This window comes from Ahaetulla prasina, chromosome 3 (genome assembly GCF_028640845.1).
Source record: "Ahaetulla prasina isolate Xishuangbanna chromosome 3, ASM2864084v1, whole genome shotgun sequence".
NCBI classification, from domain to species: domain Eukaryota; kingdom Metazoa; phylum Chordata; class Lepidosauria; order Squamata; family Colubridae; genus Ahaetulla; species Ahaetulla prasina.
In genome coordinates, this window is record NC_080541.1 from 20,729,358 (window position 1) to 20,753,384 (window position 24,027).

Genomic DNA, 24,027 nt, shown 5'->3' on the forward strand with positions numbered 1-24,027 from the left:
TTCTGATTTTGAAGTGTGCTATTATATCGCCCTCAATCTTCTCTTGGCAAGGCCGAAGATCCCAAGTTCCTTCCAACTCTCTTATAAAACGTATGGTTCTTTCATTGCCTTTTGCAACAAGGAGGATAGGACCAGTGGTGGGCTTCAGCTGGTTCGAGCCGATTTGGGTGAACTGGTAGTTAAATTGCTGGTTGGCCCCACCTGCCCCTTCCAGGAGTCTCCACATGCCCCATTTTAGCTCCCAGGTAAGTGCAGGGAGATCTCCTAGGCCCAATATGGGGTGGGGGGCAGCACCCCCCGCAGCCCGTTTTTGCTCCTGGAGGCTTCAAGGATTCCTCCTAGGCCCAAAATGGGGTGCGGGGGTGCGGCGTGCCCCCCCCCCCGTGGCCCGTTTTTGCTCCCTGGAGGCTTCAAGGATGCCTCCTAGGCCCAAAACGGGGCGTGGGGGGAGGGGACGTTTCTTCCCCCTCCCCGCGGCCTGTTTTTTGCTCTCAGGCAGTTGCGGGAGGCCAGCTGCTGCCTGTCACACATCATGGCCATGCCCACCCAGCTGGTCATTAGGGCAGAGAACCGGTTGTTAAATTATTTGAATCCCACCACTGGATAGAAACAAAGGTCTTGTTTTGTAACAAGGAGGTACCAAAATGCAGCACCCTGAACTGGACAAAGACTCATGGAGTCAAACCAGTGCAAAATAAAAGTGGAACTATTTGTCAAGGTTCCAGAAAAACCTCTTCTGCATAAAAAAAACTCAGAAGTCATTGTCTTTCAGAGTTCTTTACTAGCATGAAGAAACTGGCACACGATGAGTGAAATTCCAAAACTGAACTTCCGGATTCTTTTCCCAGTTATACAAACCCCAAGAGTCCCACCCCCCTAACCCCTTTGCTGGTCACATGGTCCCATGTTCTCCCAGTTCATTTGAATATCTTCTCGCCACTCTTCCTGCAGATGTGAACACCATCCGACCTTGACCGCTTGAAGAATGTTACCATACCCCTCAACCCCCCTTCTTCCCCTCAGGGGAAAAATGTGGCAGCGTCTGGAACCCTAAAGTCTAGTATGGTTTCCAGGCCTGACACTATTACTTCCTGTGATTTGGAGATTATAGTTCTATCAGCCCTTTGATGTAGGCCAGCGCAGGGATCAGGCTCCACAAAACTGAATTCTGAAAGTCAGAGTGTCTCTCTCTGTCTCTTTTTATTCTCATTCTGTCTCTCTGTCTCTCTTTCTCTCTCTAGGTCTCTTTCTCTCTCAGTCTCTCTCTCTCTCTCTCCCTCCCTCACTCCCTCCCTCCCTCCCTCTCTCTCTCAGTTCTCTATTCCAGGATGCCGTAAAAACAGAAATTCTAAAATTTCCATTTCTTTCCTCTTTCCTCCTCCTGATGAGTATCTGGCAACAATAATTCCCGTTCCTGCCAGCTCAAAACTCAATTACTACCAAATGATGAATCAGTAATATAATGCTGGTGGCTATTAATCAAATATTTAGATATGGCACATTCCATTTTGGAACAACAAATGAGTATAAGTATTGTATGAGAGGAAATGAAGAATAGAGGTGGTATGTTCATGGGGAACTATTGTTTTTTAGAAAAAGGGTGGGCAACCTGTAGCCCTTGTGCACTCTCCAACCTCCAGCTTTAGAATCAGGTCTCAAATGTTGCTGAAATGCAATAGGCTAGTATGAGTGTGTGTGTGTGTGTGTGTGTGTGTGTGTGTGTGTGTGTGTGTGTGTGTGTGTGTGTGTGGAGAGAGAGAGAGGCTTTGTTGTTGCTGTTGTAGTTCTGGTTTCAGTTTTTATCAAAGTCAGAGGGAATATTTTTGCAATTGGTGTTGATTAAATAACTTGGGCGGACCTCTGTCTCAAATCTGATGATACCCTACAACAGAGGTGGGGAACCATGGCCCTTTTTTTTTTGGCTTGTGGACTTCAACCCCCAGAATTCTGGGAATTGAAGTTCACAAGTCATAAAAGGGCCACGGTTCCCCACCCTTGCCCTACAAGATCATTATGTAGATAAAATGGGAAGAAGAATCTAAATACAGTATGCCACCTTAAGAGCCTGGCATGAATTCAGTTATGAAAATAACTCCAAAATACATCATGTGCTCTGCCATTACTACTCGTGATGATTATTTCTTTTATTAATTTGCTGCTTACTGCACACCAAGACAACTAGACACAAGGACAGTTTTCCCCCCTAATGCCATCACTCTGCTTAACAACACTGTCAAATAATTTACTAAGACTATATTACTATTATTATTCTCTTCCTTACTAATATCTGTCTCTTCCAACTTATTACTATAACCATGTTGCTTGTATCTTTCAATTTATATTGTTTTTATTTGTTTCCTAGTATGATTTGATACAGTAGCTTATTAGTAACCTTGACTATCATTAAGTGTTGTATCTTTTTATTCTTGAAGAATGTATTTTATTATCCTTATGAACACTGAGAGCATATACAACTAAGACAAATTACTTGAGTGTCCAATCACTCTTGGCCTATTCTATTCTATTCTATTCTATTCTATTCTATTCTATTCTATTCTATTCTATTCTATTCTATTCTATTCTCTGTATTGGTGGAGATAGCAGCCAGAAATGGGTTGTACCCGTCTGTTCAGTTTGAAGGACTGAGTCTGTCTGAGTTGTTAAGTTCCGCCCCTGTTGCTAGGGGCTTCCAGCTTTTGACTCAGTCCTTCTGACTGGACGGATGTGTCTGGCATTTCTCCTACACCCATTCTTGGACATTGTCTCCTTTTGGACTGGATACTATCACCATCCATCTGGACATTGTGAGTTGCCGACTGACTCCCATCGCTGGTTGAGTCACTGAAGTTGTTCCCGCCGGCTTGAGCTCCAGCTGTGGCTAGAGACCTCTTGGCTATCCGGCCGTTTATTACAGTTTTGGCTGCTAATTTGCTCTCCGTTGAGATTCCAGGCATTACGGAGGGCGGTGGAATCTAGCGCTCCCGGGACAGCTGAGAAAAGGCCTTGCGGAGCTTCGCTGGAAAGTGAGAAATCGGGCCCTTACTCTGGGGTGTCCCATTCCAAATAAGAGATTTTGTACTTCAAAGGTATACATTTTCTTCTTTATGTTGACATCTTCCAATTCTCTGGTTTCTCATAACGTCCTTTTAACAAAACGAAGACATCTGGATGCAGTTTAAACTGCAATAGCTGGAAATCATTATTGTCCTTCTCTTCTCCTTTGTGTGTCAGTGTGTTTGTGTAAAAATAGGAAAAAGTTAGAAGCTGTGTTTCCCAAGAAGAAGGAATACAAGTAGTCCTCAACTCACAACCACAATTGAGCCCAACATTTCTGTTGCTAAACAAGGCAGTTGTTAAAGTGAGTTTTGGCTCATTTTATGGTGTTATTTTTTTTGCCACATTTTTGCCACATTTGTTAAGCAAATCAGTCCAGTTGTTAAGTGAACCATGTGGTCATCAAGCAAATCCGACAACCTCCATTGATTTTACTTGTTAGAAGCCAGCTGGGAAGGTTACAAATGGTGATCACATGATCCCAGGACACTTCAACTGTCATAAATCTATTCCAGTTGCCAATAGCCCGAATTTTGATCACGTTGTTGTGACCCAGGCCCAAGTAGGTAGTAATAAACTTTGTCTGTGGAAAAACAAACTTTATTCGAACAGCTGGGAATTACTTCATTCCCAGCGTCATTCAACTCAAAGTAAAACAAATGCCTCCCAACACAAATTCCTCAGTTATCTCACAAACCTTGGTCCAATTAGGAAAACTGCCAAAGGCCCTTCCTGGCAAACGTCCAGAAGCCACAAAAACAAAGACGTATATGAAGCAGAAGACAAAGCAGAAGATGCAGCTACAACGTTGTTTTCTGGCAAAGCTGAAATGCTGGTGCTGGTCTGTTTTAAGCCTTATGGGAGGGGCCAATCATCTCTTGGCCCTACTCCTGAGTTGTCCTCTCTGCTTGAGCTGCTCTTGCCTTTTGGCAGCTCTTCTCATGTGTGCATTAGGAACAGGCTCCTCCTGTTCCTCTGCCTCACTACTACCAGTCTGTGGAGGCTCTGGAATCCGCAACTCACTTCCCGATAGCCCTGGCCTCACTTCAGCCTCATCGCTGTCCGACTTGGTTGCCAGCTCCGTAGGCTTCTGACGGACTACAACACACATGACCATGGAACTGCAGTGGTTGTACGTGTACAAGCCGATCCTATCGCTTTTTTTAAAAAAAAACCTTTGCAATGAATATTTGTAAGTTGAGGACTATGTGAAAATTCTGCAGTTAGGATAAATGAAGTTTTTTTTTTTTAATTAAACCAAAGTTTAACTAGTAGAGTCATATTTGAGTCTATGTGTGTGTTTGTATGTATTTTAATGTCAGTCACTTCCTAAAGGCTGGTGATGAAGTGGGGTATCTTGCAAAGCCAGAAAATCTCTTAATACTCTGCCTTTGATCAAATTCCTTTTCTTCTTTCTTTCGTTTCTTTCCTTTTACCTTCATCGTTCCATAAGCTGATACTTCCCATTTTTAGTTCCCCTACAGAATCAAAGTGAAACCCTTGCAGTTTGAAGTCTTTTTTTCTTTGTTTCTTCCTTTTTCTTTTTTCCTTTTTGGTGTTGTTGTTATGGCTCACCTGAATGAGTCACAAGATGTTTGAGAACCTAATTAGAAAAAAAAAAGTTTGATAGATTGGGTCACTTTTGTCCGTCTGACTTGCAAGAATTGTATTTTTCTCCTTTTGTCTTTTTTTTTTTCTCTTCCCCCTTTCGAAATGTCATCTGTGAATATATAACAAAGGCTTAACTGTGGAAATGTTGAAGCTTTGGTGAAAATGGGTGTGTATGAAGTGCTCTTTAGAACATGGCACTGGCTGGCTGTCGGCCCAGCTAACAGGAAAATAATGAAGCTGTTAGCATATGGCAACAGATTAATTCACTCAAAAGACAATTCCTCGTTTGCCGTTGTTTTCAGAGTAGAGAAGTGGATTTTTGGAGGAACAAGAAACAAATGTTGGAATTTTAATTACCTGACCTCAATTTCAAATTCGTTGGAGACAAAAGAGTCCAGATTTATTCCATAGTATGTGATGACAATTTGAAGTTCAACCTGGAAGAGAGATTGGGATCAACTTGTGGACAATTGTTACCAGGCACTTCTTTCAATTCATTTGTGTATCACTAATCTAGTTAACATTGAGTAAAGACTACATCGGGCTTTTTCTGACTTGTTGACTTCAATGGTTCGGGACCTCAATTCTTTGTGTCTAGGCCTCAATTCTTTGTGATAGGCCTTCTGACCCTGCTCATTTGATAGATATTATATTGGCAAGGCTAAGATAGATAATTGTTTGCTATGGTTTATGCTGTGTAAGTGCAATTAAAAATGGCTGACCTAACTATATATCAGGGAAGATCGTGAGATGATAGTTGCATGAATAAAATTAAAGGTTATCCCTTAATTAGATGTTTTGGTTTATCAGAGAAAAGACATAACTGGAGTAAATAAATAAAAATATAATAAGAAAAACCTCCACTTCTACTTTAGAGAAGAGATATGTATAAAAACAAATTAATAGAAACATTTGGGCTTGAAATTAAAAGTGATATTTTAGACTTCAGGTAAAGGAGTCAAAACAGATAGATAGATAGATAGATAGATAGATAGATAGATATAGATAGATAGATAGATAGATAGATAGATAGATAGATAGATAGATAGATAGACAGATTTATTTTATTTATTTATTTATTTATTTATTTGATTTTTTATACTGCCCTTCTCCCGAAGGACTCAGGGCGGTTCACAGCCAACATAAAACACAATTATAAATAGAATTAAAAAAACATTTTAAAAATCTTATTCAAATTGGCAAACTCCATTTAAAAACTATAATAAAAGTGATAAAAACCCCAATTTAAAACCGTAATGTATCAGGCCAGTCCTGCACGGTGAAACAGAAAAGTCTTGAGTTCGCGGCGGAAGGTCCGGAGGTCGGGGAGTAATCGTAACCCCAGAGGAAGCTCATTCCAGAGGGTAGGTGCTTGCACAGAGAAGGCTCTCCTCCTGGGGGTCGCCAGCTGACATTGTTTGGCTGACGGCACCCTGAGGAGACCCTCCCTGTGCGAGCTCACAGGTCGGTGGGAGGCTGTCGGTGGCAGCAGGCAGTCCCGTAAGTAGATAGATAGATAGATAGATAGATAGATAGATAGATAGATAGATAGATAGATAGATAGACAGACAGACAGACAGACAGACAGACAGACAGACAGACAGACAGACAGACAGACACATTCTTGTAGCAATAAAAATGTATTAGTATTTTATACTGGGAGGCTTTTCTGAATCGGCTTAGGTGATCTCCAGATATATGGACTTCAACTCCCAGAATTCTCAGCAATTCTTTCTAAGTGGTGATTGGGTGACCATTCTTGGGTTACTTGGCAATGCAGTCACATTTATGGCCCTTTGCAGTATCCTGCAGTCATCTGACTATGTTTTACATCAGCTTGCAGAAAAAAGCATTTCTGTTTTTTTCGGAAAACCTCGCCATAGTGAATAATGGATTCATTTAATGACTGCTGCTGCAGCAGCAAAATAAATAAATAAATCATAAAATTGGATAGGTCACATGACTGACTGGTTTTATGACCATTGCAATGTCCTAACGTCAGGCGCAAAGAATCAGGACCATGTGTTGTATTGTAGCATAGGAGATTTAATCAAACATATACACAAGAATCTAGTCAACTAAAGTTCAGCATTCAACTGGCACCAGATAAAGGTTGGTGGAATTCAGGAGCAGTTGAATATGGACTGTTTGTGAGAATATAAGGACTCTAAGCTAATGACATATTTCATTCCACCCCCAGCTTTGCCTTCTCGTCTCCTCTACTTATGCTCTCATTTGTTTTCTTCTTCCTTTCAGTGAAATACATGCGAGAAGCCACCCCCTATGTGAAGAAAGGTTCTCCTATTTCTGAAATTGGATGGGAAACGCCTCCTCCTGAGTCCCCCCGTTTGGGCAACCCAACCATCGATCCCCTGTTACCGCTATCTCTCAACATCCACCGAGACAAAAAGACCATCCCTCTCAAAATGTGCTACGTGACGCGGAATATGGCTATGTTAGATCCCGAAAACAGGTAAGCCAACCTGGGTGGGGAGAAGAACACTCTCTTCCCATAATATTCATCCTTCGTTATTGTTGTGGATTAAGGGCAGATTCACTCCATAAGAGAAGTAGACAGCAGCTGTACAGCAGCTGTCTTTCCGCCCCACTTCATTTTCTCTCTTTGCATAAGAGTATATCTTATTTCATTGATGTCTGGAAAGGAGGACAATTTGCTAAATAACAGAATAGCATAATTAGAAAGGACTGTGGAGGTCTTCTAATCCAACCCTGTGGTCAAGCAGGAAACTCTTTAACATTTCAGAGAAGTGGCTGTTCAATCTTTTCATTAAAAATTCCAGTGACACTCGGTTCCACTGATTAATTGTTATCACTTTCAAGAAATTTCTCCTTAGTTCTCGGTTGATGTCTATGGAGATTCTCAGTCATCTAGGTTATGGTTGTCCCAAAGGTGCTTTTTCAAGAGGCAACTAGACTTTCTGGTTTTTCTTTGAAGATGTTTTGCTTCTCATCCAAGAAGCTTCTTAAGATAGTTCTAGGTTTGTTTTCTTCTTGGTTAGTTTCCATCCATTGCTGCTTGTCCTTGTTCTGACCTAGACTCCCTTAAAAAGCAGGAAGCAGAGTCTTGGTCTCGGCAAAACCCCTTTTATTTACAAGACTGTGAATTACTTTCATTTATAGTCAGCAAGGCCTGGCAAACAGTCTTTCAGAGGAATATTTATCAACACAGACCTTATCTCGCTTGGAAAGCTGCCAGGTAACTAGTTTCCAAATGCAATGCAAGGCAAAATGTGGCACAGAGTCTCTGAGATTCATGGACAGATCTTCCCACTCCTGAAACTACCAAACAAACAAATTGTTTCCTGCAAAAGCCCACTCCCCGTTCGCTCCTCTTTTGTTTCCTATGGGAGGGGCCAATCACCTCCAAGGTGTGGCTTTACTCCCAGGTCAACCCTGCTTTCTTAGTTGTTCTTTTCTTCTGGCAGTTCTGCACATGCACTCACTGGGAACAGGCTCCAGCTGTTCCTCTGTCTCACTGTTGTCTAGCTCTCTGTTCTGTTTCCCTTCCCCCAATACTCCCAGCAAAGAGTCCGTCAGAGGCCTTCCTTTTTTTCCCCCTTTTATTTACATAGATACATGTCCTGGCCACGTCTACCCACGGGCCTGCCAAGTTTCTGGAGATAACGAGGAAATTATAGATAAGGCCAGAATTACTCACGAATATATTCTTCCCTCCATGAATTAGCTCGCGCCAAATTCATTGCTTTGTCCAAGACAAAAAACCAGGAAGTCCCGCCTCCTATTTATAGTCTCTGCAGATGTCACTGCATGACAATTATGACTTGGCTTTGTCCCAACTCTTCCGCTGCTGCGCACGCCGATCAAGCCTTCGTAATCTTGCGTCCCTCCAAAACTGTTCTTGGGGCGTTGCCAAATCAGAAGAAGGCCCGGGAGAATCAGGCCTTGCCGGCCCCTCCCTTTGAGTGGGTGCCAGGGAGGGAGAGGGCTCAAGAGAAGCAGGGCTTGCCAGGTCTTCTCCCTCATTTTCTGAATCATCCGAGTCCAGGAGTCTGGGTCCAGGAACCTGGGTCACAACACTATCCCTCACCGCAGGGCCCTTCCCCCGGGGCTGACGATCGGGATGCGGTCGGGCTGGGTTCTGCTCATGGAAGGCCTGCACCAGGTCAGGGGCATGAACGTCGGAGGCATCTACCCAGGAGAAATCAGTCCCGTATCCCTTCCACGCGATCAAATATTGGAAACGACCCTTTAGCCAGCGAGAGTCTCGTCGCTGTGGACTTCAGATTCCTCCGATCCGTCGACAGCGACAGTGACGGGTGCTGTTGGGCACCGAAGGGGACTCGGTGTGGCCTCAGGAACCAGAAGGGACCGGTGAAAAACGGGGTGGATCCGCATGGATCGTGGCAGGGTCAGTCGGTAGGCTACCGGGTTGATGACTGCCTCGACAGGAACGGGCCGATGAATCGGTGGTCCAACTTCTTTACCGGGCGGTCGGACGGGAGGTGTTTGGTGGAGAGCCACACCCGGTCTCCAACTGCCAGCGGGGCGTTGCCCGTCGGGAGCGGTCGGCGGACGTTGTAGTCCTCCTTTGCCCGATTCAGCTGCTGGCGTACCAACTGTTGGACCGCATGCAATTCCGTCAGGAAGGTCTGCGTTCGGGAACAGGAGAGTCCGGTGGTGCCAGAGGAAGAGCGCGGATGGTACCCACATTGGCAAAGAACGGGTCATCTGAGTAGAGGTGTGCTGAGAGTTGTTAAAAGCAAACTCCGCCAGGGACAGGTAGTCGGCCCAGTTGTCCTGTTGCTGGTTGATGAAGCAACGGAGATACTGTTCCAGTATACCGATGACCTTCTCTGTACCCCCGTCGGTCTCCGGATGGTGCGATGACGACAGACATACCTGCACCTCCAACGCGGCCATCAGGCTCTTCCAGAAGCGGGCTGTGAACTGAACTCCAGCGGTCCGAAACCACCCTGTCCGGTAGACCATGGGCGGAAGATGTGCTGCAGAAAGAGGCGGGCGTTTTGCGGCTGTGGGCAGTCCGCGGCATGGGATGAAGTGTGCCATCTGGGGGAGCATGTCCACCACCACCAGCACCGTGGTGAACCCAGAGGACGGCGGCAGGTCTGTCAGGAAATCCATAGAGATCGCCCCCCAGGGTCTGTCGGGTGTCGGCAAGGGCTGGAGGAGCCGGGAGGGGCCCCGTGGCGGTCTTGGCTTGCCGGCACGGCACGCAGGATGTCACGTAGGCATGTATATCATGCCGCACTGGGCCACCAAAGGTCCGTGTCACCAGGTGGAGGTCTTGAAGAACCCAAAATGTCCTGCTGCAGGGTTGTCGTGGCACTGGGTCATGACGAGGGCTCGGAGTGGTCCTGTGGGCACATATAATCGCCCAAACTTGAGTAAGTCCTCCTCCAAGGTCCAAGGAGGCGTGGGGCCCACCTCCGCTCTCCTTTGCTGCGACCAGGCGTCCTGGCGCTGCGCCTCGCACCTGGGCCCGCAAGTCCACTGGCTCCCGTGCTGCGGCCAAGGCTTCTGCCGGCAGCACTGTCCGTGGAGGAAGGGGTCCTTGGCAGAGGTACTCTGGCTTCGGGACAGGGCATCCGCCCTCCGGTTGTGACCGCTGGGAATGTAGGTCACGCGGAAGTTGAACCGGGCAAAAACAACGACCACGGATCTGCCGCTGGTTCAACTTCCGAGCTGTGGTGAGGTGCTCGAGATTCCGATGGTCGTTCGGACCTCCACCTGATGTCGGGCCCCTCAGATGGTGTCGCCAAGCCTCGAATGCAGCCTTGATAGCCAGCAACTCTTTTCCCAGATAGTGTAGTTGCGCTCGGAAGGTTGAGTTTCCGGAGTAGTAAGCGCAGGGAAAAGTGTGCCGCCATTCGTCGGAGCCTGTAGCAGCACCGCTCCCAGAGCCACATTGGACGCGTCCGTTTCCACCACAAAGGCGGGCGGGTCGGGATGCCTCAGGACGGGTTCCGTGTGAAGGCTTTCTTGAGGCTGTGAATGCTTCTTGCTGCGGGGACCCCACCGAATGCAACCTTCTTCCTGAGGAGCTGGGTAAGTGGAGCTGTCAGTGTGGCGAAGCCGGGATGAAGGTCCGGTAGTAGTTGGCGAAGCCCAGTAGGCGCTGAACATCCTTCACCCGGCGAGGGCTTCCCAGCTACACAAAGCTTCTACTTTACATGGGTCCATGGCTATGCCCTCGGGCGAGATGATATGCCGAGGAATTCTATGGAAGTCCGGAAGAAGGCGCATTTCTCCAGCTTCGCATTGAGTTGTTGCTCCATAGCGTTGCAGAACCAGACTGGCGTGTCGAAGGTGGCTTTCCCTGGACCGGGAGTAAATCAGGATGTCGTCGAGGTAGATAACCACGAACCGATCCAACATGTCTCGGAACACGTCGTTCATGAAGTGCTGAAAAACGGCGGGAGCATTGGTCAACCCAAATGGCATGACAGTGTATTCGTAGTGTCCGTATCGGTGCGAATGCCGTCTTCCATTTCTCCTTCTCGTATCCGCACCAGGTTGTAGGCCCCGGAGATCGAGCTTGGTGAAGATCGTGGCCTCCGCACCCTTCCCAGTAGCTCCGGGATGAGCGGCAGGGGGTAGCGATTCCGCACCGTAATGGCGTTTAGCCGGCGGTAATCACAGCATAGGCGCAAGTCCCCTGTCTTCTTCTTCACAAAGAGGACCGGGGCCGAGAGAGGGGACTTTGAAGGCCGGATGAACCCTCGGGCCAGATTTTTGTCCAGGAAGTCCCTGAGGGCGGCCAACTCGGGCTCCGACATGGAATACAGGCGTCCCACAGGCAGGGGTGCGTTGGGCAGAAGGTCCAGGGGCAATCGGAGGGCCGATGCGGTAGTCGGTCCGCCCCCTTCTCGCTGAACACGCCGGCGAAGTCCGTCAGCTCAGGAGGCAAGGTGATGGCAGCGGTGGGGACGTTCTGGCCGGCACAGGTGTGGCGGATGTGATCGACGCACTGCAGACTCGGGAAAGAGATGGCGTTCCGCGACCAGGCCACCTGAGGATCGTGGGTCCGAAGCCAGGCCAACCCAAGGACCAAGGGAAAATGAAGGTCCGCCGTGACATAAAACTGGATCGCCTCCTCATGGTCCCCAATAGCCAGGCGCAAAGGCTGGGTGGCGAATTTAATGGGGGCGGACACCAGTTCTCGTGCATCAATTGTCTCTACCGCATCGGAGGGTCCACGGAACCACGGGACCGCAAACTGGGTCACAAAGGCCTGGTCCATAAAGTTTGTTGTGGCCCCTGAGTCCACCAGCGCATGCGCCTGGAGCCCGTCCGACTGGTTCCCCAACCATATCCGTGTGTCCAGAATCAGATGCCGAGGGGGCCCAGAGTCTACTTCCGCAACGTCCAGTGGGGGCTTAGTACGTGCCCGACCTAGGGTTTCCCGGTCGGGCCTGCTCCGCTTCCGATTGGTCACGCTGTGATTCGGGGACGGCGTCGTGCCCCACTTCGCTTTCTGGGGCAAGAAGCGGCGGTGGCGGGCTCCCACAGTACAGGCACAATCCCCTTGGCGCCTCCGGTTCCGCTCCTGGGCTGTTAGGCGAGGTCTGGCCGCTCCCAACTCCATGGGCTCTTCCATGGCGGTTACAAAACGTGGGGCGACCCTGGGTGCTGGTGGTGCAGGAAGTGGGGTGCAGATGTCGACGGAGGGTCCCGGGGTGCGACGGGACGGTTGCCGTTGCAGACGGGCATCGAGGCGGAGACAAGGGGCACCAAGTTGTCGAGGGTCCGCGGCGCCTCCACGGGCCAGCTCGTCTTGCAATTCCTCTGAGAGTCCCTCCTGAACGCTGGCCCACCAGCGCTGCATCATTCCAGTCAGAGTCCTGGCACAAAAGGCGAAATTCGGCGATGTACTCCTGCAGGGGCGTTTCCTTGACGGAGTTCCTTAAGGCGCCTGGTTGCCGTCAGCATTCGAACGGGTCCTCATACATGGTGCGAGGTGCTGCCAAAACGCTGTTGGTCCGCCAGCAGGGGGCTGTCCTGGAGCAAGAGGGGCGTGGCCCATCGAGCAGCCGAGCCGGAAAGAAGGTTAATCACGAAGGCCACCTTAGCCCGGTCGTCTGGGAAATCCTCTGGCCTCATAGCCATGTAGAGCTGGCACTGTCCCAAGAAGGTCGGGAACATCTCAGGCTGCCCAGAAAACTTATCCGCACGGTTATCGGGCACTGCGGCGAGGAGGAGGTGGGAGGATGGGGGGCTGCAGGCACATTCCTGGCAGCAAGTTGGCCTGCCAAGTGAGCCACTTGCTGCTGGAGCTGTTGATTAGCCGCGTAGCTGCTCTAACTGCTGCTGTACCTGCTGCTGATCCATCTTTGGTGGAAGATGTTTTAGTCAGGTCTCGGACAAAATGTTCTGTTTCCTTCCCCAATACTCCCAGCAAAGAGTCCGTCAGAGGCCTTCCTTTTTTTCCTTTTATTTACATAGATACATGTCCTGGCCACGTCTACCCACGGGCCTGCCAAGTTTCTGGAGATAACGAGGAAATTATAGATAAGGCCAGAATTACTCACGAATATATTCTTCCTCCATGAATTAGCTTGCGCCAAATTCATTGCTTTGTCCGAGACAAAAACCAGGAAGTCCCGCCTCCTATTTATAGTCTCTGCAGATGTCACTGCATGACAATTATGACTTGGCTTTGTCCCAACTCTTCCGCTGCTGCGCACGCCGATCAAGCCTTCGTAATCTTGCGTCCCTCCAAAACTGTTCTTGGGGCGTTGCCAAATCAGAAGAAGGCCCGGGAGAATCAGGCCTTGCCGGCCCCTCCCTTTGAGTGGGTGCCAGGGAGGGAGAGGGCTCAAGAGAAGCAGGGCTTGCCAGGTCTTCTCCCTCATTTTCTGAATCATCCGAGTCCAGGAGTCTGGGTCCAGGAACCTGGGTCACAACACTCTCTCTCTGCCTCCGACGCAGAGCCCTCATCCAAGCTTTCCCCAGCCCCCAGGACTGGCCCATGTTCCTCCCCAACCTCCTCACTGTGCGACTCTGCTGCCAGCTCTATTGGCTGCCGGCGGGCCACAACATTCCTGCCTTCAGATGCTTTGGAGAATAGCTTGACTCCCTCTTCTTTGTGGCAGCCCCTTAGATAATTGTGTCTTCCTGAAGGCTTTCATTCCAGGACTTAAGCAACGTTGCTTCCGCAACATTATCTGAATATTTCTCTCAAGGCTATCTCCATGGCTCTCTACAGCAGTGTTATTATACCTGTATTAAAAAGCTTGCTGCTATTCTTTTGCCAAATGCCAAGGTGTAGCTTTGGGAGAAGAAGCATTTTCTATTCACTGGATATGTGTGTGGGTGTCAATTTCCTCTCTTCTTTGAACCTTCTCCACAAAAGCTACTATGGCAGGTCCTTTAGCATTCTGAGGTCTGACAGATTTCTGTCTCCCATAGCTTTGCTTTTTTTTTTTTTAATTAAAGAAAAACCCTACTCGTGTGGACAGCTTGCTGCAAAGCTCCTTGCATCGTCTTTATTTATGAGACTGTAAGCATCATAGACATTTTGTCACAATAATACATGTCTGCAGCCAGCATTTTGTTTGGAAGTGTCCAAACTTTCCAGAGTTCGGGTTGTAACCCAGCAGTAGTAAACTTAGAACTGGTAGGGAGCCGTCAGGTTCTCCAAGTCAAAATTGCAGTAAATTGGGGACCTTCTGACTTTACGTGGCTTGGCTTGATCTAGATTAGGCAGAATTCTCTCAGATAGATCTTGGCTAGATTTTTTAAAAAAAAATCTTGCACACCAAAATAAAGTCCCATGAAAGTGCTGGTTATCCATTGCATATCTCAGTGATGACTAACCTTTTCCGGACCGAGTGCCCAAAGCAATGTGCACACGGCTCCCACACATGCGCCCCGCCCCTGTGCATGCATGTGCAAGACTCCACATGTGCCCTACCACTGCGCATGCGCGTGCACCCCCCCGTACACGCCCTGTCCCTACGCAGGCGTGGCAGAGATCCAAAATCCAGCTGGCTGGTGGAAAATGCTCGTGCATGCACAGCAGAGTTGAACTGGGGCAACAGCTCATGTGTCATCAGAGAGGGCTCTGCGTGCCACTTCTGACACGTGTGCCATAGGTTTGCCATCATGGGCATATAGAGAGGTTCAGTCTCCATCGTATAACCACAGTGGTTTTTAAATTCATTTCTTTTTTTTCCAACCATGAATTAATAGATTTCTTGCTCAAAGGGCTGAAAGGGAACATATAATTCCAAACCTGATTTTTGCTTCTAAGGCCTAAAAAGAGAACAAGAATAACTGTATTTCAAATTTCTGGGTTTGTAATATGGTAAGGAATGTGTGTAATTACACTAGAACAAAGAAATCACATCAAAATAGTCAATTACATCCTATGTGTAATTTTATCACTGTTGAGCGTTTTCTTCTTAACTAAGATACTTATTTTTTCATTAGATTTTTATTCCACTTTTATTACTGTATAAGTCACTCAAGGCGGCGTACATACACAGTACTCCTTCCTCCTATTTTCCTCGCACAGCAACCCGGTGGGTTGGGTTGGGCTGAGAGAGTGTGACTGGCCCAAAGTCACCCAGCTGGCTTTCATGTCTAAGGTGGGACCAGAACTCACCATCTCCTGGTAACTGACATGAAGTTACACAGCCAGCTTTCATACCTAAAGTGGGACTAGAACTCACCAGATTTCTAGCCTAATGCCTTAACCACTAGACCAAATTGGCTCCCAGCATGGCGTTTTTCTTACGCAGTTAATATGTTCAAATAGGAAAAGTGTTGTAGACTACACCGTCACGCACGCATCTCTGTCCTTTCACATAATAGTTCTGATTGGCTGAGTTTTTCCATTGCATACAGAATTAAGGCAGTGGTGGAATTCAATTTGTTTTACTACTGGTTCTGTGGGTGTGGCTTGGGCGTGGTGATGTGGTTTGATGTGCATGGCAGGGGAAGGATACTGCAAAATCTCCATTCCCACCCTATTCCAGGGAAAGGATACTGCAAAATCCCTATTCCCTCCCCACTCCTGGGGGAAGGACAGGGGTGAAATGCTCCCGGTTTGGACCGGATCAGCTGATACGGTAGCAATTGTGGCGGGTGGTTCGGAAAACCGGTAGCAAAAATCCCTCCCCCCCTCCCCGCCCATGCCTAGCTGAGCCATGTGATCATCAGAGCCTTTTTTTAACTTTTAAAAGCATTTTTTTACAACCTATTCTGACAAAGAGGTTGTAAAAAAATGCTGCTTTTTTTTTTATTATTATTTTTATTTTTAAATTTTTTTCAACAAACAAAAAAGAAAATACATTATTACACCCTTGTGCTATACATAAAAGGAAGATTTGGGTCTTCGGATATATCCTCATGATTGCCAAAATCCACGTTCTCGAGGTACAGGTACTGAAGCGTCCAGTGGAATTCTGAAATGTGGAAATTAGCCTTAAATGATAAACTGACATGTGATATTAAAATTAGAAGTGGTGTGTATAAAGAAGATATTTTCTGGAAGACTTGGAAACCATTTGTGGACTATGTGCTTGGAAAATTGGACGCTTCAGTAAAAAAATGCTTTTAAAAGGCTGTGACAATCCCAGCTAAGTTGCCTGATTGTCAGTCTTTTTTTCTACTTTTAAAAGCATTTTTTTACATTCTCTTTGGCCAAATAGGTTGTAAAAACAATGCTTTTAAAAGTAAAAAAAAAAGATTGCGTGCCACAGCTGATCACCCCCCCTTCCTGCTGTTCTACTTACAGCATGCCTTCTTTTGACATGCACTTGCGCATGCACCTTGCATTTGGTGCGCATGCACAGCCAGTGAACCAGTAGTAAACCTTCCACCACTGGTGGAATTCAAATTTTTTTACTACCGGTTCTGTGGGCGTGGCTTTGTGGGCGTGGTGTGGCTTTGTGGGCATGGCAGGGGAAGGATGCTGCAAAATCTCCATTCCCACCCAACTCCCAGGGAAAGAATGCTGCAAAATCCCCATTTCCTCCCCAGTCCTGGGGGAAGGATATTGCAAAATCTCCATTCCCACCCCACTCTGGGACCAGCCAGAGGTGGCATTTGCCGGTTGTCCGAACTACTCAAACTTTCCGCTACCGTTTCTCCAGGACCTGCTGAATAGAACCCCTGAATTAGAATAGAATAGAATAGAATAGAATAGAATAGAATAGAATAGAATAGAATAGAATAGAATAGAATAGAATAGAATTTTTTTATTGGCCAAGTGTGATTGGACACACAAGGAATTTGTCTTGGTGCATATGCTCTCAGTGTACATAAAAGAAAAGATACGTTCATCAAGGTACAACATTTACAACACAAATGATGGTCAATATATCAATATAAATCATAAGGATTGCCAGCAACAAAGTTACAGTCATACAGTCATAAGTGGAAAGAGATTGGTGATGGGAACGATGAGAAGATTAATAGTAGTGCAGATAAAAATAAAGATGGTGGCCCAACCATACAATTTAAGCTTCATCTCTTTTTTATAGACAAAAAAAAAGAGAGCAGCGTTTCAACAAGTAAAATCCAACGAGATTTGGATTAAAGTCTCACCACCCACAACTTGGCCATACCAGTTGGACATGCTAAATATAGAATATCTGAGAGCTTAAATTAATGAAGGCCAGTCTGGAGCTTGATTGCGTTGATTGCACTCATCTATTTTGGCAGATGCTTTGTCTTCATGACCAATCCTAAAAAGCAAGAAACTGCACTGGGGGACTGAATTCCTTATCCTAATTTGAGCCACCAATCTCTGGGCATTTGCTTACCTGGGAAGTGAGAAAAGGCAGCCTTGGGAAATGAATGGGAAATGAGACTTTGATAGCTCCTTAAGAGCTTCCAGGCTCTAAAAATAGGATAAACTTATTGGTCCTCATCTATAATGTATGGTGAGAGTTGCATCACACCACACACCTGCAAGCCTCTTATGCGAGGAGAAAATCGGTGAAATTAGAAAAGGCTGATGGGGTAGTTAAAAGGAGAAGCTGTTTTTCTTCTTTCACATTCATGGCCCTTTTTCGTCCCCTATGCAGCATAAAGGAATCCAAAGAAACTTCATTAGCATCTAGTGCTGCTTCTGCATAAGAGGCAGAAACCCAAAGAGTTTGCTGTTTGAGAGAGGGCTCAGCAGAGCTGGTGTTCATCCGGTTCGGACCGGTTCGCCCGAACTGCTAGTAGATATCGCGGGTGGGCAGGTTCTATGCCATTCTATTTAGGCATGTTTTTGAGGCCGGGCGCATGTGCAGACAGCCCGTGCACCAACAAAGCACATGCGCGGAAGGCCAGGCACATGCGTGGACAGGGAGCGAGTGAAGCGAGTACACACACACACACACATTTGCAAACTGGTAGGGAAAGTAAGTGAATACCACCCCTAGGGCTCAGTGATAGATCCGGGAGGACTACATGGTATGGTTGGAGTTGTCTTATGGCAAAAATAAATGAGGGAAATGACCAAAAAAGAAATAGAAATCCAGATGTTGCCAGAATAAATCGAAAAGGGGGATGGGAGGGAAAGGAAAGAAGATTATAAATATAAATGTACAATTATGAAATGATAGATTGGGTAAAATGGAAAAGAAACTGAAAAGAAAGTAGATAATATTAGAAAAATGGAGTTGCTCAGTTACCAAACAGGGGAAATATTACACAACAAAGAAGAAAAGAAGAAGAGAGGAACAGAGGGTAAGATAGAGGAGGTGAAGGAGAGAGAGGGATGGAAGGAAGGGGAAGGAGAGGAAGATAGGATAGGGGAGAAAAGTAGGGGAGAAGGTGAGAAAGGAGGGAAAGAGGAGAGGAGTGTGGGAGAGGAAGGGGAAGGAGAGGAGGAGGAAGAAGGTAGGAAAGGCAAGGAGGGAGGGAGGGAAAAGCGGAGAAGAAGGAAGAAGGTTTGTTGTGAAATGAAGGGAAAGAAAGGGTAGGAGAGCAACCCCAAAGAGAATTAAAGTGTTTCATCTTTGTGCTTTCTTCAGAAAAAATATGTATGATTATGTATGGACAAGAGAATGTACATTTGCAATATGTATATAAGAAAATAAAAAAAAAATTAAAAAAGGAGTTTTCTTATGGCAGTGAATTATTGGGGTTGGATCAGGTGAGAAAGATCAGGTCCACACAGGAAAGTGCAATTAAACTGATTTATTGCTAAACGGCCTATGCACAGAATCTTAATAATAATAATAATAATAATAATAATAATAATAATAATAATAATAATAATAATAATAATAATAATAATAATAATTTAATTTTATACTTCTCCGAAGGACTCAGGGCGTGAACAGGCAAATAAAATAATACGATACATTTCAATAAAACACTATTTAAAAAACTTATTCCAATAGCCTAAATTTAAAATACAATACAAAATATAAAATAAACCCCAATAAAATCCATATTTAAAACCCTATTAAGCCAGTCCTGCTCGAAAGAATAGATATGTTTTAAGCTCGCGGCGAAAGGTCCGGAGGTCTGGAAGTTGTCGAAGTCCTGGGGGAAGCTCATTCCAGAGGGTAGGTGCCCCCACAGAGAAGGCTCTCCCCCTGGGGGTCGCCAGCCTGCACTGTTTGGCTGACGGCACCCTGAGGAGGCCCTCTCTATGGGAGCGTACCGGCCGGTGGGAGGCATGTGGTAACAGAAGGCGGTCCCGAAGATATCCCGGTCCTATGCCATGGAGCGCTTTAAAGGTGGTAACCAACACCTTGAAGTGCACTCGGAAAACCACAGGCAGCCAGTGCAGCCTGCGCAGGATCGGTGTTATATGGGAGCCACGAGTGGCTCCCTCTATCACCCGCGTGGCTGCATTCTGAACTAACTGAAGTCTCCGGGTGCACCTCAAGGGGAGCCCCATGTAGAGAGCGTTACAGTTTTCAGTCAGCTAATGGTTTGCAGCCTGCTTAGAGTTAGCTAAGGATCCATGGAATTCTAAGAGAGTAAGACTTTGGCTGTTTGTGACTATGTAGGGATTCTAGGCTGATCCCTCTTTTAACTCTTTCCCCAGATTCTGCCATTCCTACAAAGCCCCATCCTCTCCCTCTGTAACTTCCAGAAAAACCATCTGTAATTTCCAGAAGAAAATTGAATAACTAAGACAGTGATAGATCCGGAGGACTACGTGGTATGGTTGGAGTTGTCTTATGGCAAAAGTAAATGAGGAAATGACCAAAAAAGAAATAGAAATCCAGATGTTGCCAGAATAAATCGAAAAGGGGGATGGGAGGGAAAGGAAAGAAGATTATAAATATAAATGTACAATTATGAAATGATAGATTGGGTAAAATGGAAAAGAAACTGAAAAGAAAGTAGATAATATTAGAAAAATGGAGTTGCTCAGTTACCAAACAGGGGAAATATTACACAACAAAGAAGAAAAGAAGAGGAGAGGAAGAGAGGGTAAGAAAGAGGAGGGGAAGGAGAGGGAGGGAGGGAAGGAAGGGGAAGGAGAGGAAGAAAGGATAGGGGAGAAAAGTAGGGGAGAAGGTGAGAAAGGAGGGAAAGAGGAGAGGAGTGTGGGAGAGGAAGGGGAAGGAGAGGAGGAGGAAGAAGGTAGGAAAGGCGAGGAGGGAGGGAGGGAAAAGCGGAGAAGAAGGAAGAAGGTTTGTTGTGAAATGAAGGGAAAGAAAGGGTAGGAGAGCAACCCCAAACAGAATTAAAGTGTTTTATCTTTGTGCTTTCTTCAGAAAAAATATGTATGATTATGTATGGACAAGAGAATGTACATTTGCAATATGTATATAAGAAAATAAAAAAAAATAAAAAAGGAGTTTTCTTATGGCAGTGAATTATTGGGGTTGGATCAGGTGAGAAAGATCAGGTCCACACAGGAAGGTGCAATTAAACTGATTTATTGCTAAACGGCCTACGCACAGAATCTTAATAATAATAATAATAATAATAATAATAATAATAATAATAATAATAATAATAATAATAATAATAATAATTTAATTTTATACCGCCCTTCTCCCGAAGGACTCAGGGCGGTGAACAGGCAAATAAAATAATACGATACATTTCAATAAAAACACTATTTAAAAAACTTATTCCAATAGCCTAAATTTAAAATACAATACAAAATATAAAATAAACCCCAATAAAATCCATATTTAAAAACCCTATTAAGCCAGTCCTGCTCGAAAGAATAGATATGTTTTAAGCTCGCGGCGAAAGGTCCGGAGGTCTGGAAGTTGTCGAAGTCCTGGGGGAAGCTCATTCCAGAGGGTAGGTGCCCCCACAGAGAAGGCTCTCCCCCTGGGGGTCGCCAGCCTGCACTGTTTGGCTGACGGCACCCTGAGGAGGCCCTCTCTATGGGAGCGTACCGGCCGGTGGGAGGCATGTGGTAACAGAAGGCGGTCCCAAAGATATCCCGGTCCTATGCCATGGAGCGCTTTAAAGGTGGTAACCAACACCTTGAAGTGCACTCGGAAAACCACAGGCAGCCAGTGCAGCCTGCGCAGGATCGGTGTTATATGGGAGCCACGAGTGGCTCCCTCTATCACCCGCGTGGCTGCATTCTGAACTAACTGAAGTCTCCGGGTGCACCTCAAGGGGAGCCCCATGTAGAGAGCGTTACAGTTTTCAGTCAGCTAATGGTTTGCAGCCTGCTTAGAGTTAGCTAAGGATCCATGGAATTCTAAGAGAGTAAGACTTTGGCTGTTTGTGACTATGTAGGGATTCTAGGCTGATCCCTCTTTTAACTCTTTCCCCAGATTCTGCCATTCCTACAAAGCCCCATCCTCTCCCTCTGTAACTTCCAGAAAAACCATCTGTAATTTCCAGAAGAAAATTGAATAACTAAGACAATGATTGCAGATACACTTTCATTCATTAATAAGAATTAGGAAATCTAATTAAGTTATTAATTACTATTAGTTAATTAAGATATTAGCGAGCACATTGCTATTTGTGATAGTTTTGTTTATGGATGGAGTTATATTTTTTATCGGAAATCATCGAGCCTGGCCACTTTGGTGAGAAGGAATCCTTCTAAGTATATTTGCTTATGGTTTTCTGCTCTTTTTAAAGGACATCAGAAATTGTCATGGACACATAAAGATACTGTGTGGGGTAGGAGCATAAACAGTTTCTATAGTAAAAGTGTAGCAAATGGACTTCAATTTGAATTTTTCAGGGCTTTGTAGGCGACATACTTAGTATAGTATGGACTAGAAGATCTCCAAGGTCCCTTCCAACTCTGTTAGTCTGTTTTCCCCAAAATAAGACATCCCCTGATAATAAGGCCAATTGGACTTTTGAGTGCATGGCAATAAGGCCAAGCGCTTATTTTAGGGTTCAAAAAAATATAAGAAGGTAGTTCTGACCATGCTGGCTGGGAATTCTGGAGGTTGAAGTTCTGTTAGAACGTAGAATAACAGAGTTGATAGGGATCTTGGTGGTCTTCTAGTCCAACCCCCTGCTCAAGCAGGAGACCCTACACCATTTCAGACAAATAGTTGTCCAGTCTCTTTTTGAAAGCCTCTAGTGATACCCACAATTTCGGAAGGCAAGCTATTCCATTGGGAAGAAGAATAGAATGGGAATAGAATAGAATAGAATAGAATAGAATAGAATAGAATAGAATAGAATAGAATAAACAGAGTTGGTAGGGACCTTGGAGGTCTTCTAGTCCAACCCCCTGCCCAGGCAGGAAATCCTACACCACTTCAGACAAATGGTTTTCCAACATCTTCTTAAAAATTTCCAGTGTTGGTGCATTCACAACTTCTGGAGGCAAGTTGTTCCACTGAGAGAAGCAACCTAGAACTAAGGAGAAATTTCCTGACAGTTAGAACAATTAAACTGTCAGGAATTTTTTCCTTCGTTCTAGGTTGCTTCTCTCCTTGATTAGTTTCCACCCATTGCTTCTTGTTCTGCCTTCAGGTGCTTTGGAGAATAGTTTGACCCTCTCGTCTTTCTAGGAGCCCCTCAAATATTGGAACACTGCTATCATGTCACCCTCTAGTGCTTCTTTTCATTAGAGACATACTCAATTCCTGTAACTATTGTTTGTTATGTTTTAATCGCCAGCCCTCTAATCATTTTTCTTGGTCTTCACACGTTGTACATTTGGAGGTTGCCAATTTGTGGGTTGGATTGTCATTTTATAAGGAACTTTGCGATGTTTTTATTGACCATGGAGGCTTTAGAGAAAAAGATATCCGAGTTATCTGAGCAGGCTCTTTGAAAGCACTATAGCATTTGTATTCATGGTTAGAAGACAGTATATATATATATATCATGGCAGACATCTCCTATTTAAATGCACAGTTCCTTTAGGCCAATATGGGCTTTATCAAAAATGTTCTCTATGCAGTGTTTACATAACTGTGGTGGAGGGTAAGAAGGAACAGAGCTGTGGCACTGCCTTAAATATTTCCAGACAAGGGGAAATTTAAAGGAGAACTTTTATCACCAAATTGCAGATAATGTCATGTTTCGGAAGCCAGATCCCAGAGAAAAACCAGTGAGGTTTACAGAAGAGCAGATTGCATTTTTAAGGAACTTTAAATAGTGTTTTGGTATCATTTGACATATTCTCACTGTAGGCAAAGAATCATTAACCGTGCCCAGGGGCATTTATGTTGGAAACCCAAGTAGACTAGACTAGAAGGATATGGCCACATTGACTGATGCCCTGTTACTGCAATGAGGGTAATTGTCAAAAATAATGCAAACTCATCTCCAATTTTTTGTTTTGTTTTGTTTTTACTTCTTTGACTTTTCAATTCTTACTTTAGAAAAATGACACCATCTCTTTTTAGAGGTGGGAAGGTACAAATGTAATGAATACTACTTCTGTTGGTCAAAAAGATGTTTGTTGATCATGTTTTATTAGAGAGTACATTGATTTCCAATAAATTGTGCTTTCTAATTGTCCAGTTTGAACGGAATGGTTAATTGTGGTCCCAGGGTAGGCTTCAAACATTTTAGCAAGGGATTCTCTGCCTGGTTGCTGGATGGGTGTGGCCATGGTGGGCGTGGCCTAGTCGGCCTCCTGCACCATGGTGGGGGGGGTTGCCCTCCCTGGGCTCCGGAGGCTTTCCTCGAGGCTCTGGGAGGGCGAAAACAGCCTCCCTAGGCTCTGGAGGCTGGAAATGGGCCTGTTTCCGGCCTTCCTGAACTTCCAGTAGGCCCGTTTTTCACCCTCACTGAGCCTCCGCGCGCGCCCTGCACTTACCTGCATCCAAAACAGGCCATATGGGGACTCCTGGGAGGAGTGGAGTGAGGTGGGCAGAGCCAGCCAGGAGTGGGATTTGGGGGTTCTCCGAATTGCACAGAATCTTAGCTAGAGGTTTAGCTAGCAGCCCGAACCCCCAGCAGTCCACTCCTGCCCCACACCCGATGTGGATGAATTGTGAC

General features: G+C 45.8%; 1 protein-coding gene across 2 annotated transcripts in view; it reads left to right on the plus strand.

Annotated features, from left to right (window-relative positions):
- Positions 1 to 24,027, plus strand: part of SNTB1 (syntrophin beta 1) — a 157,950-nt gene that overhangs the window by 88,829 nt on the left and 45,094 nt on the right. For both annotated transcript variants that reach the window (XM_058177899.1, XM_058177898.1), the window contains exon 2: positions 6,922 to 7,138. In XM_058177899.1, coding sequence (XP_058033882.1) covers positions 6,922 to 7,138 — 217 coding nt within the window. The remainder of the gene's footprint in view (positions 1 to 6,921; positions 7,139 to 24,027) is intronic.